This window comes from Capra hircus, chromosome 11, assembly GCF_001704415.2.
Source record: "Capra hircus breed San Clemente chromosome 11, ASM170441v1, whole genome shotgun sequence".
Taxonomy (NCBI): domain Eukaryota; kingdom Metazoa; phylum Chordata; class Mammalia; order Artiodactyla; family Bovidae; genus Capra; species Capra hircus.
This window is the reverse complement of record NC_030818.1, coordinates 73,059,387-73,078,143: the sequence shown is the minus strand read 5'-3', so window position 1 is coordinate 73,078,143 and position 18,757 is coordinate 73,059,387. Positions and strand designations below refer to the sequence as shown.

The following is an 18,757-nucleotide window of genomic DNA, read 5'->3' as shown; positions in this document are numbered from 1 at the left end:
TTGTGACTCAGTATGCGTGTGTGTGTATGTATGTAGCAGAAGTACACGCCTGTGTGTGTGTTTCCTCATGCGTGTATCAGACCTTGCCTTGCTAAATGTGCTGTTTCTCCTCTACACTGTGTCCTCCACAGACTTTCCCTGCTGTTTCTTGACTCGTGACTGGAAACATTTTCCCCTCCCCTCACCATTTTAGTCTCTAGCTATTAGAAGTGTAACATATTAACTAATACTTGGTCTTAAAAAGAGCCTTCCTCAGAAGATGCTTTTTTGAAATAGTCTTCCAGTCTAGCTTTCAAGATTAATATAGAAAAGATTACTACTGTTTCTATAAGACTCAAGTATAGCACAGAAGTGATAACATTTATAATTTAGAGTTGTTTAATTTTTTACAAAATTTTAATAGAACCTCTGTTTCCTGCCAAACACTTTGGAAGGAAAGTTTGCTGTAGTTTAGATTGTCATGTATACAGCTGACTGCTTTTAATTTGAACTTCCATTTGCTTATAAAGACCAGAAATGAGTTGACTGGTTAAAATTTGTGCTTAATATAAGAGGTTAGCATTATGCCAGCTGATTTTGTTTCTTTACTTGAGTTGACGTGCTTGTTAATATTCCAGGGAAGAAAAAAAAGTCTTGTAGCTCTAGGTTAAAAGATCTGGGATATGCACAGTGTTTCAAGAAGGCTTTTAGTGGTGAAAAGCCCCATTACTCATAATTTATAACGGTTCTAAAAATTCAAAAGGCTATTCTCAACTTAAATGCTTTGCTTCAAAATGCTGTGCTACAAAAAAAGCATAGTGATTTTTATCTCTTTAGTTTGAATGAATATATTCAGGTTCTTGTTTCAGCAAGAAAAATTGTTCTGTGATTGAATATTTGTTTTGGAAACTGTCTTTAGACTGTGCTGCTAAAGCTGTGTCTTATTTTTCTTACTTGAGTGATCTTCACTTCTTGCTTTCTTTCCAGGAATCTTTCAGTTTAACTGTTGCATAAGGGTCTCACCTGTCCTGCACAAGTGTGTGGGCCTAAAATTAGCTTGTTTGGCTGATAGAGAAGCAGCTGGGGCTTTTTAAATCCTGGATCTCTAGAAAGTTTCTACTGAAGTATCTTTGACTAACTACATTTTCCAGAGTAGTGAGGAAAACAGTTACAGTGAGTTACTTCAGATCTGCCTTTTTTCTCTCTTTTCTTTTCCTTTTTGTTAATTGTTGAGGGAAGGGAGGTGTCAGAAATGTTTGCCACTGTCAACATCTATATCTTGTACCAGCAACACATTTTAGCATCAGCACAGTTACCAGAAACCAGTAGTATCATATTGTAGAGGAATTAACCATTTACCTACATGAAGTGTCAGATACATGGAAGTCATCTTTGAGTCTTCCCATTCCCTTAGCCCCAGCTTTCAAGTTAGCAAGTCTTACTTATCCTATCTCTAAAATATGTCTGGAATCCAAATATAGTTTGCTGTCTCCATTGCTATCCCTGGTCCTCCATTACCTCTTTGGACCATTGCAGTAGGCTTTTAATATTCGAACAAGTCCTTCTCCTTTGGCCTTCTTCCAGTACTTTTCCCAAGTAATAGCCTTGGTAACCTTTTTGAAATACAAATATGATCATGATCTTCATTCCTTCCTCTATTTATAGCCATTTTGACTTTCCATTGTATTTCAAATGAAAACCAAAGTTCCAAATCCAAGTTCCTTTCCACAGTTTACGGAGGAGGCCCCTGCCCATTGTTCCAACCTCATTTTTTGCTCCTTGTGTGTATAGTCTCTACCCTCAGGTGATCTCCTTTCAGTTCCATGAACACAGCAAGCGCTTTTCTGGCCTTTGTACATATCTTGTAGATCCCCGTTTAACCCACCCAACTGTAGCTAGACTAAGCATTCCGAAGTACCACTCCATTCCAGAGGCTTCTCATTTCAACAAATAAATTTTAAAATTCCAGGTTCTGGCTACAGCCCTCTGACTTTCCATCTCTTACCAGTTCTGCTCCAGCCACTGTGGCCATTTTTTCCCGTCTGCAGGAAATGTGTTCCCATCTTCAGGCCCTTGTAATTCACCTGTTCCTTCTGCTTGGAATGCTTTTCATCAGATCTTTGTGATGCTGCTGTCTCTCATTCAATCTCAGTTCATTGTTACCCTCTGAGAGAGGCCCTGCTTGATAACTAGCTAAAGCCACCCCAGTCCTTTAGGTGGCTGCTGCTGCTGCTAAGTCACTTCAGTCACGTCCGACTCTGTGCGACCCCATAGACGGCAGCCCACCAGGCTCCCCCGTCCCTGGGATTCTCCAGGCAAGCACACTGGAGTGGGTTGCCATTTCCTTCTCCAATGCATGAAAGTGAAAAGTGAAAGTGACGTCGCTCAGTCGTGTCCGACTCTTAGCGACCCCATGGACTGGAGCCCACCAGGCTTCTCCATCCATGGGATTTTCCAGGCAAGAGTACTGGAGTGGGGTGCCATTGCCTTGTCCGTCCTTTAGGCTAGGGGTCCCCAATCCCCCTGACATTGGTCTGTGGCCTGTTAGGAACTGGGCTGCATAGCAAGAAGGGATCAGTGGGTGGTTGAGCAAGGGAAACTTCATCTGTATTTACAGCGGCTCCCCATCGTATGCATCCTGAGCTCTGCCTCCTGTTAGATCAGTGACGGCATTAGGTTCTCATAGGAGCACAGACCCTACTGTGAAATGCACGTGCAAGGGATCTAGGTTCCCTGCTCCTTATGAGAATCATCCCCAAACCAATCCCACTCCACATCACCCCCAGTCCATGGAAAAATTGTCTTCCATGAAACCTGTCCCTGGTTCCGAAAAAGGTTGGTGGCCACTGCTTTAGGCACGATCACACTTATCTTAGTTTATCTTTGTCATAGCATTTTTTAGTATCTAAATTTACCACATTTAAAAACTGTGTTCATTCTTATTCCCCCCACTAGAATATCAGCTTTTTAAAGGTAGGGATCCCATCTGTCTGATTTGTGGCTATATAACCACTCCCTAAAACAAAGCCCAGCAGATACAGATGCTGAATACGTATTTGTTGACTGAATGACTGATTGATTTCTGTTCATACTTCACTTTTCACTCAACCTTCAGCATCACCTCTAGAGAGAGGACTGCCCTGATTATACTATCTAGATTTCTTCCTCCCTCCCCTTTACGTCATTCTTGATCGTTCCACCCTGTTTACCTTGTTAGTATTTGTCAAAATTTGGAATCATATATATTACTTATTGCTTTCCCCCACTGGAATGTAATCTCTGCAAGGGCAGTTATCAGGCTTTGTTTGACTTTTGACCTTTTTTGGAAGATAAAGATGAGCATAATTTCAACTCATGGTATTTTGGGTGTAGAGAAGTTGCGTATCAGTGAGGAAATCCAAGTCTTGTTAAAATAAAACTCAGTGTGGACTTTCCTGGTGTACCAGTGGTAAAGAATCCATGGTCTGGGATGATCTTACATGCCTCGGGCAACTAAGCCCATTCACCACAACTCTTGAGCCTGTGGTCTAGAGCCTGGGAACCCCAACAAGAGAAACCACTGCAATGAGAAGCGTGTGCACCACAATTAGAGTAGTCCCCGCTTGCCACAACTAGAGAAAGCTGATGCACGGCAATAAAGACCCAGCACAGTTGTAAGTAGGTAAAAATTTTTTTAGAAAAAAACCTCAATGTGAGAAATTTAGCATCTTAATTTTTAAAGTAAAGAATAGTTTCATTATGTTACCAAAAACATAGTCATGAAATTTGAAGTCTCTGCTTTTCCGAACAGGTTAGTGTTGTCTCTGGGCTGTTCTAGTGCTGTTAGTGCCCATACCAAAAATAACTGTCATAATAGCATCCAGAGGACACAGCTTCCTTGACCCTGTGTGTGGGTCTAAACTATTAAGGAAATATGCTATTTTCGTTCTAGGAATGTATCACTCCTTTCATTACGTGTCAATGGGAAAAAATAGGGTTTTATAATAGTCTCTTAGGTGTACACCTCTTACTTTATGTAAAGGAAATTATGTTGCCATTGATTAATAAGTTCAAAAACCTGTTTATACTACGTAGGCAGAGAAGAAAAAAATTTTAATAGAGGAAAACTGAGTGGTTTTTGAAAACAGGCTTAAAAAACCCTGTAATATGGGACATAAAAAGATAATGTGAACATGTACAATGTATAATTGCTCTTCAGATAAGAAAACCCTGCTTTTGGTGATTGGAGTCAACTAGTCTTTAGACCTGAGTATATGTGTGTCTGTAAACCTAAAAATAATTTGACTGTGAATTAGCAGCTGTGACTATTTGTTCCTCTGGGCAAAGGGTCACAATTAGCATAGAGGTAGTGAGACAGGGTCTATCTAGTTTGAAATAAGTTGTTGATTGCCGTAACAGTTGTTAGGGCTGGTATTAGGATCCAGGAAAAGGATAATTTTAAAAGACTTGGCAAAGAGAGCATATTAAAAAGAAGGCAGATAGGATGGAAGAAGTTTTGGAAAATGGAAGAGACAAAAATCAGAGAACAGATGGAGTAGTATGCAATTAATCAAAACAAAAACTCTGAACCTGAATAATGAGTATTTTTTTGGAGGGGCCATTAATATTTCAGTATCTTTTATATTAGTATTTCATAACTAAGGATTATAACATAAAATTTCCTGTCTAGGTGCCACTGGTTTAGATTTAGCTCAGTAGTTTTGACATAATATTGAGGTAATGGAATAAAAAATTGTGGCATAAGAATGTATATAAATACATAAAGACAAATTCTTATGTGTATAGTCTCTTAGTGGTCTAACCTAATTCTAGGATATAACATAGAAGAACTGATTGCATGTCTATTCGATGGTTTTCTTAAATGATATATAATTTATCTGTTTTGATTAAATTACATTTTGGGGGCAGTTTTTTTTTTGATAAATACTGTGTATTCTACAGTGAACAAGACAAATCTCTGATGGGACCTACCTTTTAGAGGTCATGGGAGGCAGTAAATAAATCTATAATAAGTGCTTTGCAGAGAAGTGAAGTAAAGTAAGGAGATAGAATGGAGAGATACTGGAAGGCTATTTAAATTGGAGGACAGAGAAGACTTCTGATAAGGTGATGGTTAAAATGCAAAGATGAGGTGTCAACCGTGTTATGTGTGCCCTTGTGAGCATAGCCAATACGGAAGCTGTCAGGTGAGACCAAGCTTGTGAATTTGGGGACAGAAAAAATGTGGCTCAAGCTATCGGGAAAAAGAGTGGCTCAAAATTTGAGGGTCTGGTGAAAAGTGTAAGTTCTGTTAACACTTTGCAAACTTCAGGGCAAGGGTTTTGGAATTGGTTGTGGTTATAATGAATTGTCATTTGTATGTTCAGTTTATATTTTAAACTGTCATGTTTTCCACTTGTTTTGTTGTGACTTTGAAGCATAATTCACATACCTTACAGTTCACCCATTTAAAATGTAAAGTTAGTTTTTTAGTAATTTTCCAAGGTATATTCACCATCATCACAATTTTAGAATGTTTTTATACTTCTAGAAAGAAACCCACACCTTTTAGCAGCTTCTTCCCATCCTATCCAAACCATCTTCAGTTGGGGCAACCACTAATCTCTGTAGACTCCTATTCTGCATGTTTCATTTAAGCGAGATTAATTAATCAAAACTATATCATCTGTTCAAATGCAAAACTATGAGACTTTGAGAAGAAAACATAGGAGAAAATCTTTGGGAACTAAGATTAGGTGAAGGGTAGATACAACACTATAAACCGCAATCCATAAAGATTTAAAAATTAATAAATTGGACTTCAACAAAATTTAAAATTTTTGGTCTACCAAAGACCCTGTCAAAAGAATGAAGAAACTCGTTATAGACCTGGAGAAAATAATTCTAAATCAAATATCTGACAAAGAACTTTTATGTAAAAAGAACTCTCAACACTCAGTAGTTTAAAAAGAAGAAAGAAGTAGGCAAACCATCCAATTAGAAGACACACAAAAGACACAAACAGACATTTTACTGGAGAGGATGTATGGATGACAGTTAGTTACATGAAAAAATGTATAACATCGATTAGTCATCAGTTCAGTCCAGTTGCTCAGTCGTGTCCAACTCTTCGCAACCCCATGGACTGCAGCACACCACGCTTCCCTGTCCATCACCAACTCCCAGAGCTTGCTCAATCTTATGTCCATCGAGTCGGTGATGCCATCCAACCATCTCATCCTCTGTCGTCCCCTTCTCCTCCCGATTTCAATCATTCCTAGCATCAGGGTCTTTTCCAATGAGTTTTTTGCGTCAGGTGGCCAGAGTATTGGAGTTTCAGCTTCAGCATCAGCCCTTCCAGTGAATATTCAGGACTTATTTCCTTTAGGATGGACTGGTTGGATAGAGAAATCCAAATTAAATTGATGATATCACTGCATGCCCTATTAGAACAACTGAAATAAAATATAGTGAGATCACCAAATGCTGAAGAAGATGCAAAGAAACTAGGTCTCCTACATTGCTAGTGGGAATGTGAAGTAGCACAGCCACTTTAGAAAAGCTTGGCAGTTTCTTACAAAGTTAAACCTATCATTATCATCTGACTTAGCAGTAATATTCCTGGATGTTCATCCCAGAGAAATGAAAACTTATGAACTTACAAATGAATATTCGTATCAACTTTATTTGTAATAGCCCAAAACTAGAACCACCCAAATGTCCTTCCATGGGCAAGTGATTAAACAAATTGTGATACTTCTGTACAATGGAATACTACCCAGTAATAAAATGAAACAGACTAGTATTTCATGCAACAACTTGGATAAATCTCAAGGGCATTATGCTGGAAAAAGTAAATAACCATTTGAAAAAGTTGCATTCAAACCAACACAACACTGTAATTTTCTTCCGATTAAAAAAAACAAACCAAGAAGATTGTTTTATATGGCATTCTAGAAATGGCAAAATTACAGAAAACTACACAAATCTATATGCGCTGAAATTGCAGAGAACAAGACATGTATGTGCATACACAAGTGCATATAAAAAAGAAAAGTCTAAGGTCTGTAGACTGTGCCAGTGTCAGTTTGTACTATCAGGACCTCTTTGTACTGTTTTCTGAAATATCCTGTGAGGCTATCGTTATATTAAAACAAAACTTTAAAAAAAAAGTTTGCCAGGAAGGGAAGCAGAAATGCAGTGTTAGTTGGAGTGGTGTGGAATTGGAAGTGAGGTTTTTTTGTTTGAAGTTTGCTTTTTTAAGAAAGGATAAGGGGAGACCTTAACATGTATATATGTTAATTATAATCCATAAAAAGAAGAAATTGGTGATGCAAATGAGGGGGAAATTACAGGAACAGAATTTCTTAAATCTTTGGTTTGAAGGCATTGAAAAATACTACTATTTACATATTTTTGTCTTGTTATTTATAAATGAGGTTATCTATACAGCTTTTGTAAATGATTCTAAAAGATAAATATGGCTCTGATATGGTGTAGTCCTTTAATGTTCTAAAAATTCTACATGCTTTTGTATTACATTATAGCACTAGATCACTAAATAAATGGAATTCCTACAGATTTTACACTTGGCTGGTATTCATTTTTAAGTAACTTCAAGAATTTTGTGTGTCACTTTATATTGTTTTCCCTTTCAGATTTTCATCCAGTATTGGTAGGTTTTTAATTTCCTTAGAGTAGTCAGTATTTATACGTATATATGTTTATGAATAACCTTGTTTACTATTTGAGAGTTAAAAGTGGTGGTTCCCTTGTGTTTTGTGTCACATGGTGGATTTTAATCTCTATTTTTACTAAACTAGTCTACTGTTTTGCCCTTCAGCTAGAACATAGTAATATCAAAATGCTCAGTACAAATTATTGGCTGTTTATTTCAGGGATACAGCAGGCCAGGAGCGATTTCACACCATCACAACCTCCTACTACAGAGGAGCAATGGGTATCATGCTAGTATATGACATCACCAATGGTAAAAGCTTTGAAAACATCAGCAAGTGGCTTAGAAACATAGATGAGGTAAGACCTAGAAATTGTATAAGCTCTACATAAACACACATTTGTGTCCTTGGTTAAGAAGAATAAATATTCCTGTTGATCTTTAGGATATAGTGTTTGCTATCATTATTGTTGAGTATTTTTACTTGTTACATGGTAATGTTATTTTTTGCCTACCCTCTTCTTAAGATTTTGGGCAGATCTGTTTTGAACCCCATCAAGGGTGGTTGACAAATTACCCAAAAACTCTATACAGCCATCTTATAAGATGGCCCCAGATGGAAGCTACCAGTGATTTCACAGATTTTTCTAAGTGAATTCTTTCTTGCTGATTTTTTTTTTTTGAATGAATGAATTACATTTTCAGTAGTAATTTTTAAAACATATTTTTGGAAATTGCCTCGTGGTCCAGGGGTTAGGACTTGGCACTTTCACTGTCATTGTCCAGGTTTAATCCCTTGTCAGGGAACGAAGATCCCACAAATGTGCGGTACAGCCAAAAATAAGTCAGTCAGTATTTTTAAGTTATGGAAGTACCATATCCCTTTTAGACATTTTGAAAGATACAGATTACTAATAAGATAAAAACCTAACCAAGCTGTATCCTTTCATGTGAAGATGTCAGTTTTTTTTATGTTAATCTACATTTATTTTTGTAATATAAACGATATATTGTGTGTCTACACACACACACACACACACACACACACACACGGAGAGGTAATAAAATTTTTAACCATGAGTTATCGTCGCAGGAGATTGTTACGAGACTATTCCATATATGACACAAATCTCTTCCCTAGTAACAACGGTCGTGGCAGTTTAGTCGCTAAGTTGTGTCTGACTTGCAATCCATAGACAGTAACCCTCCAGGCTCCTCTGTCCATGAGATTTTACAGGCAAGAATACTGGAGTGGGTTGCCATTTCCATCTCCAGGGAAGATGTCAGTTTTACAAAGTGTTCAAGCATGTTTGTTTTCTGTGCTACAGCATGGGTAGCTTTTTTGTTGAAATTATTTTCATGTCTTGTTGCTGTCTTCTATGCTTTGAATTCTATCAAGACTGACTCTTGGGAAATCCTGGCAGTCCAGTGGTTAGGACTTCTCAGTTCCACTGCAAGGGGCTCAGGTTCCATCCCTGGTTGGGGAGCTAAGATCCCATCGTGGCAAAAGGAAAAAAAAAAAGACTAACTCTGTAAAGCAAGTTTTGGCTGGAAACATAAAAACAAAGTCTTTAATCCAGTATTAGACCCAAGGTGATAATACTTCAGTGGTTCAGTTTGTTGCTCAGTCGTGTCCTGCTCTTTGCAACCCCGTGGACTACAGCACGCCAGGCTTCCCTGTCCATCACCAATTCCCGGAGCTTACTCAGACTCATGTCCATAGAGTCGGTGATGCCATCTAACCATCTCATCTTTTGTCATCCCCTTCTCCTCCCACCTTCAATCTTTCCCACCATCAGAGTCTTTTCCAATGAGTCAGCTCTTCGCATCAGGTGGCCAAAATAGTGGAGTTTCAGCTTCAGCATCAGTCCTTCCAGTGAATATTCAGGACTGATTTCTTTTAGGATAGACTGACTGGATCTCCTTGCAGGCCAAGGGACAAAACCACAGTTCAAAAGCATAAATTCTTCAGCGCTCAGCTTTCTTTACAGCGCTCAGCTTTCTCACATCCATACATGACTACTGGAAAAACCATAGCCTTGATTAGACGGACCTTTGTCAGCAAAGTAACGTCTCTGCTTTTTAATATGCTCTCTAGGTTGGTTATAACTTCTCTTCCAAGGAGCAAGTGTCTTTTAATTTCATGGCTGCTGTCACCATCTGCAGTGATTTTGGAGCCCCCCAAAAATAAAGTCAGCCACTGTTTCCACTGTTTCCCCATCTATTTGCCATGAAGTGATGGGACCAGATGTCATGATCTTAGTTTTCTGAATATTGAGTTTGAAGCCATCTTTTTCACTCTCCTCTTTCACTTTCATCAAGAGGCTCTTTAGTTCTTCTACGCTTTAGACCATAAGGGTGGTGTCATCTGCATATCTGAGGTTATTGATATTTCTCCTAGCAATCTTGATTCTAGCTTGTGCTTCATCCAGCCCAGCATTTCTCGTGATGTACTCTGCATATAAGTTAAATAAGCAGGGTGACAATATACAGCCTTGACGTACTCCTTTCCTGATTTCAGTTTCCCAATTTCATTCACCTTTTCCATTGCTATAAGAAGTCTGTTCGTACTTAGTAATCCATTAATGACATAGATTTTGAAACCAAAAAGAAGCTTTCATTTTTAAGTTTCTTTTGTCGACGGTGACTGCAGCCATGAAATCAGAAGACAGTTGCTTCTTGCCAAAAAAGCAGTGAGTAACCTAGACAGTGTGTTGAAAAACAGACATTACTCTGCCGACAAAGGTCCATATAGTCAAGGCTATGGTCTTCCCAGTAGTCACTACGGTTGTGAGAGCTGGACCTTAAAGAAGGCAGAATGCCAAAGAATTGATGCCTTCAAACTGTGGTGCTGGAGAAGACTCCTGAAAGTCCCTTGGAGCGCAAGGAGATCAAACCATTCAGTCTTAAGGGAGATCAACCCTGAATATTCACTGGAAGGACTGATGCTGAAGCTGAAGCTCCAGTATTTTGGTCATCTGATGTGAACAGACAACTCATTGAAAAAGTCCCTGATGCTGGGAAAGATCGAGGGCAGAAGGAGAAGAGGGCATCAGAGGATGAGATGGCTGGATGGCATCACTAATGCAATGAGCATGAACTTGGGCAAACTCTGGAAGACGGTGACGGACAGGGAGGCCTGGGGTGCTGCCGTCCATGGGTTGCAGAGTCAGATACAGCTGGGTGACTGCTCAACAACAACAAAAGCCTTTATTTCATAGTTGAGCCAGGAAGTATGTGTAGTAAGAGCGATTTATATAGAGAGATTACGCATTGTTGTTCCAGCAACAACTGATTTTCCAATTCTATGACATCAGGTAGATATCCTACAGTTTAATCCATTTGACACTTAACTACCCAGTCTCAGTGTCACTATCAGCCAAATGACAAGGCAACCCATGGGATGTGAGAAATACCTCACATCATCCATCTCTGGCCTAATGTACCTTTCCCTGAATATCCCTGTAGCCACGCAATTGTGTGCTCTGGACACAAACATTTTTTAATTTTGATGAAGTGCAGTTATTTTTTTCTCCTTTGTTGCCTATGCTTTTGATGTCATATCTGAGAAATCACTGCCAAATCCAAGGTCATAAAACTTCTCCCCTATATTTTCTTCTAAGAGTTCAATAGTTTTAGATCTTGGATCCATTTTTTAGTTCATTTTTGGGTATAAATTTAAGATCCAACTTCCTTCTTTTACATGTTGATATGTGGTATTTCTAACACTATTTCTTGAGAAGACTGTCTTTTCCCCTATTGAACGATCTTGGCACTCTTGTCAAAAATCATTTGATGGTGTGCACAAGAGCTCAGTTCCGGCCTCTGTGTTGTGTTCCTTTGCCCATGTCTGTTACACCAGGAGCATACTGTTGTGATTACTGCAGCTTTGTAGTAAGGTTTGAAATAAGGAAATAAGTATGAATCTTGCAACTTTATACTACTTTCCAGGATTGTTTTGGCTTTCAGGATCCCTTGAAATTCCACTTGAAGTTTTAAGATGGATTTTTTTATTTGTGCAAAAGGTGTCATTAGGATTTCAATGGAGCAGCATTTGTTTTTGTCTGATTTCTGTGCATGGACTCCCCTAGCATTGTGACTTTTTGAAACTTTAAGAGCTCTGTCGAATTTTTAATTAAGGCTTCTTGTAGGGCCATGTACGCGTTATCTAAGTCATGATCCAGCTTGGATTTACATTATGTAGAGGAAGTTCCATATGTCCTCTTTTGCATGCTTATACACGTCCTCTGTTGTTGAGAATGTTTTTAGAAAGTAGACAACCTCCTATAGGGGAAAATAATAATTTGACCAAGAATATGTCTTAGAAATTATGTGTATCTTTCTAGGTAATTTAAGAGTTTGTGTTGTCTTTTAGCATGTGGTTTTGAGATCACTGGGCTTTCCCGGTAGTTCAGATGGTAAAGAATCTACCTGAAATATGGGAGACCTGGGTTCAGTCCCTGGGTCAGGAATATCTCCTGGAGAAGGGAATGGCTGCCTATTCCAGTATTCTTGCCTGGAGAATTCCATGGACAGAGAAGCCCTGCAAGCTACAGTCCATGGGGTCGCAAAGAGTCACATGACTGAGCGACGAGATCACTGCTTTAAAATTTTCAGAGTATAGAAATGACACCATAAAGTGAGAAAGTCATTTTTGTTAAGCCACAGTTTCATGATAGTGTGTGAACTAAACTTTTATTTCATTTTAGCATGCCAATGAAGATGTGGAAAGGATGTTACTAGGAAACAAGTGTGATATGGACGATAAAAGAGTTGTACCTAAAGGAAAAGGAGAACAGGTAAAAAGCTCTGAGTGAGACAGCTTTGTGACGATGATGTTGCATTTGTTTTTACAGTAGAGGTAATGGAATGCTATTCATATCCTTTAAAAAAAATGCTGTTGAAAATGATAGCTTATCATTTGAGTGGCTTTTTTGTTTTTTAAGGAGCTTGAACCCATTAAAGTAATCTGTTCATTTTAGATAACCTAGTTGAGACTGCTACCTTTAGACTAATATTACTGTTTCCTTTAGGAAGCTGAAGTCATCAGTTGATAATCTATACTTGATAATTTTGTGATATTTTGCTTCTTTTTTAGATTGCAAGAGAGCATGGTATTAGATTTTTTGAGACTAGTGCAAAAGCAAATATAAACATCGAAAAGGCATTTCTCACATTAGCTGAAGATATCCTTCGAAAGGTAAATTTCTTCCTTTTCTGTTTTTTTTACTGCTAAGGGGTCGGGTGTCAACAGTTGAACATTTTCCTGTCTTCCAAAGTACTAGATTTACATAAAAAAATCGGATTTGCGTACATTTGGATGGGTCACCAGTATCTAATCCTCCAGAGAGCAGAGAGCAGTATAGAAATCTCAGTCTCTAATTCCCAATTTCATACTCCTTTTTCCAGCTTTTTGTTTGGTCCATGGTCTTGTGGCTCTTTTTGATTAATTTCTCTTACATAACCTTTGCCTTCTCATAAATAATTTTTTAAAATTCAAGAGGTGAATCTATTCTGTACTTAATTGCTACAGAATCTCTATTCCTTTATATAGTCATTTCTCAGATGTGCCAGTGAAGGGGATGTATATACTATATACTGAATAAAGTAAGTCTATACCCAAATTGAAAGCAGGAGGAGAAGGGGACAACAGAGGATGAGATGTTTGGATGGCATCACTGACTTGATGGACATGAGTTTGAGCAAGCTCTGGGACTTGGTGATGAATAGGGAAGCCTGGCGTGCTGCAGTCCATGGGGTTTCAAAGAGTCAGACACGACTGAGTAACTGAACTGAACTGATAACCAAGTTTCATTTACCCAATCATTTAAACCTGTGAGTTTTTTAAAAGAAAATGCTGAAAATTGATCTCAGGGAATTCATTTTACCTCACGGTTAGTTTCTGGGTTTAATTTGTGAATTGCATAAGTTGGCAGTACAAATAACTTGTAGCAAAATTGGGAGATCAGATATTTATATTTTCCCTCAAATGACTAGGTAAAATACACAGATTTGATATGAGTCCTGAATTCTCTATTAGTCTTCCGGTATATTTAAATGTACATAAAAGAGAGAAAATCTGATACAGTCCTGAAGGAGAAGCAAACATTATATAGGAGAAAAGGAGATAATTTAATTGCTTCTGGTAACCTTTCTGTTTTTATACTTGAAATATCAATATCTGCCCCCACCCCAAATAAACCCACCGCCTAAGGGTTGCTACTGTTAAAATTTTGGCATCTCTTATTTTGATCTTTTCCTATATCGGCCTTTAACATGAATTATTCAACTTTGCATTCTGCCCCACTGTATTTCCTTCATTTAATGTTAGTGTATCATCATAAAATTGCCTTTTTAAAACAACGCTATGGTAATACAAGCTCCAGTCTCAAAAGGCAAGTAAAACGAAACAGAAAAGGGTTATTTCACCTCTCTGAAGTTAGACATGATAACAGCATTAGTCTCATTATATGCATGAATGCATATGCATTTTTTTTTTTAAGTACTAAGTACTCAGGGCTCAGATCTAAGAGATAACATACCACTCATCTCAAGGAGTAGGGCGGAGGAGATTTCAGAAGTTCTACAAAAGGAAGCCAGGAGGCCTGTGGACATTTCACAATTGGAAGAGAACAAAATGAAGGTCAAAAACAAAGCTTCCATTTCTTTACTTTGTGTGGAGAAGAAAACGTATCTCATGTGACTGTAATTGCATTTTGTTACATAAATTAACATTTATGGGAATTCTTCTGTTGGATCTTGGTGTATCCATGGCAGTGTTTTTCACGGGTTGCTCTCCTTGTGTGTTTGTTGCAGACCCCTGTAAAAGAGCCCAACAGTGAAAACGTAGATATCAGCAGTGGAGGAGGTGTGACAGGCTGGAAGAGCAAATGCTGCTGAGCGCTCTGCTGTTCCATCAGTTGCCATCCACCACCCTGTTTTCTCTTCTTGCTGCAAAATAAACCACTCTGTCCCATTTTTAACTCTTAAACAGATATTTTTGTTCCTCATCTTAATTCTCTAGTCCACCTGTTTTATTTGTTGTTTCATCTGTGACTGCTTGCTGACTTTATAATTTTCCTCAAACAAAAAATGTATAGAAGAATCATGTCTGTGAGTTCATTTTTAAATGTACTTGCTCAGCTCACCACTGCATTTCAGTTGTATTATAGTCCAATTCTTATCAACATTAAAACCTATAGCAATCATTTCAACTCTATTCTGCAAATTGTATAAGAATAAAAGTTAGAATTAACAATTTTATTTTGTACAACAGTGGAATTTTCTGTCATGGATAAATGTGCTTGAGTCCCTATAATCTATAGACATGTGATAGCAAAAGAAAAAAGCCAGGAAAACATTCATTTTCGCCTTGAATATGTAAATGGGGTTAATTTTGTCCTGTGCCTTACGTGGAAAGGAACTTCTTTGGTTTTTCCTTTTTTTTTTTGGTTTTGGTGGAAGCATGTGCAGGAGACATATCATCGAAACATAAAGCATTAAAATGTTTGTGGTTTGCTTGGCTGTAATTTTCAAAGTAGTTAATTGAGGACAAAGGATAATACAGAAATGATCGCTTTGGTTTGCTGAGTCTCATTTTAAGTGGCCTTGATATTTAAAACTACTCCTGCCACCAGTTCTTTTCCTTGGCCACTTTCTCCTCGTGTCTCTTCCTGCATGCTGCTTTATTTGCCTCTTCCCCACCACCCTGTGGTATGAGTTATTTAAAAATGAAAGGGGTAAACTAGTGGGTTTGTGGAGTTTAACATAAAGCACTGATTTAACTTGCTAAGTAAACTGAAAGATAAATCCTAACTGCCTACTATCCAATGTCAGTTAACCATGTCCTCACCTCATTTTCTCACTCCCCTAAAGCCTCTGCCCCGAGTTCCTTCATTTGCTGTTGACTTCACGTTGCTCTTCTCTTTCCCGCTTTGTTCCCTTCCTGTCTCTCTCCATTGAGTTTATGAAATGGAAGAGTTAATTGCATGCACTAGTGTTTGGAGGGTGTTGTGGTTTGTCTTTCTAAGTGTATAGCCTATTCACTTTCTTAGAATAAATATTTTAACCTAAATTTGAATAGTCTCCATTTTGGCAACTCCTCTAGCAGTTCGGTAGCCCAAAATTGTTTTAAAAAGGTGGGAAGGAGGAGTGAAATTTATTAACATGTTTGCCAAATATATTGAGATTTGAAGAACACTTTTTCAGTGTTAAGTTATCTTTACCTTAAGATTTAGAAGTACTTTAGGCTGTTACTGATTTTAAGTCCTGTCTTCACATCCCTTTGGGAAACTTGTATTACCCTGGATTTGAAAAAAGGAACAACAAAGGCTTTTCATGTAAAGATAAGAAACTCTAGGCTCTCTCTTGCCCTGCCATTTTTTCCCCTTCATTTTTCTAGTTTTGCTTTACTGCTTATCATTAGGGTAGGGTAAGTTAAGTTTGCTATGCTGCTAGCATCCTAAGATGATACCTTTGTTGAAATAATTGTGAATAGCATGATTCATTTCTAGCAGAGGCTGAGTTTAGGACAGCAGCTTCCATTGAAAAGTCTTTCTGTGTCGTGGATAGCATTTTAATGACCTCTTGGCTAACGTAAACAACATAGGGACATATCTGCTGTGAACATCCATGAATTTTCAGATTGTGCCCTAAAAGTGATTTCATCTGCCTCACTGGTGGTGGTTGTTAGGTTTTCCCCTCACTTGACTTTATCATTGTTTACTACTAGTAAAAGCAGCATTGCCAAATAATCCCTAATTTTCCACTAAAAATAATAATGAAATGATGTTAAACTTCTCAAAAGTTTTAGGTTAAATCTATTGTTAGATTAATTTTTAATGTGTTTGTTGTTTTTCTTTATCTGGAATGTGGCAGTAGCTTTTTTACTTTTAACCCTCTTTAATCCTTACTCAATTCAGTGACTTAAGGTTTGAGAGCTAAACACTGGGATTTTTGGGTAACAGACTGACAGTTTTGTTGTTTGCAATAAATTATAATCGGCATTGTACATAGAAAGGATATGGCTACCTTTTGTTAAATCTGCACTTTCTAAATATCAGAAAAAAAAAGGGAAATGGAGTATAAATCAATTTTTGTATAACCTGTTTGAAACCTGAGTTTTATTTGCTTAATAATAGGGCTTTGCCCCTTTTTCTGTAAGTCTCTTGGGATCCTGTGTAGAAGCTGTTCTCATTAAACACCAAACAGTTAAGTCCATTCTCTGGTACTAGCTACAAATTCGGTTTCATATTCTACTTAACAATTTAAATAAACTGAAATATTTCTAGATGGTCTACTTATGTTCATATAAAAACAAAACTTGATTTCCAACTGTGTGACTTGGTTTTCATTTATTTATGGAGTCTAAGATGGAAGATTCCTTTTGAAAATAGTGCAATAGCAAACTGGATATTAGAGGAACAGAAATAGAGGGGAATAACTTTTCAACTAGGGAAAGCTGGGAAGGCAATTTCAAGAGCTATTGTTGGAAGAAACTGCATTTTAGAAGCAGAGTCATGCTGGCGTCGAGACAGAACACACAACTGTAGTCACTTGCCAGCCAACACTACTAGACTGTGCCAACTACAACTGGAGTCAGCTGATTACTCAGGGGCACCAAGGTAAGGCTATCATGCTGAGGAGAAATTCTTGTTTTAGTAGTGACTGTCCTCTTACCTGAAACATGTAAAGTGTTTCCCACTTTTTTTGTGAACCATAAGAAACAACTTTGGCTTTTTGGTGAAAGAAATGTTTGATCCTGTATCGAGCCCTTATTAGTCAATGAATAAAGGTACACATTTGTTGACAAGATTATCTCTGCTGGACGGACATAGCAGAGGTTTTCTTATAACTGTAGTTTTTGGAAGGATCGCCTAGACTGAATTTAAATACTTCCCTGTTTACCTCTCATCAACACAGAATTTTATGTCTTAAGGTGGAGCCTGTGATTGTGTCTTTGGGATTGGTATAGGGAAAGGACACAATAGTCTCTGCTGTTAGGTTTACCTTTAAAGCAGAAGGAATTAGTAATCAGGCAAATGTATACAAGAGCCAGATAGTTGTGGTTTTAAGTGCTGTGTTAATAGAAGAGCAGATTCAATTGGTGAGAATAGTTGGGATGGTTTTAGAAGGAGGCGGCACTGGAGTTGGGTTCTTAGATACGTGGATTGAATGAATGGGCTAAGGGGAGGGTAAGAAGGGATCACAGGCAAATTAGAAACACGCTTTGCTTGTGTGAGAAACTAGAAATCCAGCTGGACTCTGTGAGGGGATGGGGAGTCCCTGTGAGCCCTGCAGTGTGTTTGAGGAAAACAAGTCAGATGGGCTGGAAGCAGAGGAACAAGGATTCTAGAGGTCAGCTACAAGGTTGCTATTTTAATTCAAATTTGAGTTAAGATCCGACTAAAATGATGGCAGAGGGCAGGCTTAATGTACGGGGGATTATGTGAAGGAGTATTTCTTGCCTACTAGGAAATGGACTAGGTATTTGTGGCACTGTTCTAGGTTCTTTGGGTTGTCATCGACAGCCTGGTGAAGTAGTACCCACTTTACAAAATAAACTGTTTCAGGTAAGTGATTTGCTTAAGGTTGCACAGCTACTTGGTGCTGGAATGGAATTTTGAAGCCAAGCTACGGCCCAGCCTACTTTCTTCACCATATCAGTTTCTCAGGATAAGGTCCTAAGCTTTCGTTGTTACACTGATTATAATGGGGGTAATAAATACATGCTGGAGCCGGCAGAAAGAATGCCAGTGTAGCCTTAATCTTATCGAGTTAATGTAGCCATTTAGCCCGACCTTGGTACCTCTCACAAAGAACAATGCCCTTGAAAAGTGCTTAGTTCAGTTTACTGCTTTTCTTCTTTAAAACCTGTATCACCCGTTATTACCAGCTTGTCCGTTTTGTTTCCTCCTACCTCACACCACCTCTTGGCTGGAAGTAAATGATAATGCGGTTGCTTTTCACAGTTATCTTAATTAGCTTTCTGGGGAGATGTACTTTGAAGGGGACTTCTGTTACTTATTAATGGCTGCAGCAGTGAATGGTAGTAATGAAGTAAGTCAAAATATAGGGGAGGAAGGAAAAGGCAGCTGGGTATAGTTTATGCCAATCTCCTAG

At 38.2% G+C, this 18,757-nt stretch overlaps 1 protein-coding gene across 1 annotated transcript in view; it reads left to right on the top strand.

The window, feature by feature from the left end:
- RAB10 (RAB10, member RAS oncogene family) overlaps positions 1-16,969 on the top strand; it is a 63,006-nt gene extending 46,037 nt beyond the window's left edge. The window contains exons 3-6 of the mRNA XM_005686936.2: positions 7,857-7,995; positions 12,346-12,435; positions 12,735-12,836; positions 14,453-16,969. Of these exons, the coding sequence (XP_005686993.1) occupies positions 7,857-7,995; positions 12,346-12,435; positions 12,735-12,836; positions 14,453-14,536 (415 nt within the window). The 3' untranslated portion in view covers positions 14,537-16,969. The remainder of the gene's footprint in view (positions 1-7,856; positions 7,996-12,345; positions 12,436-12,734; positions 12,837-14,452) is intronic.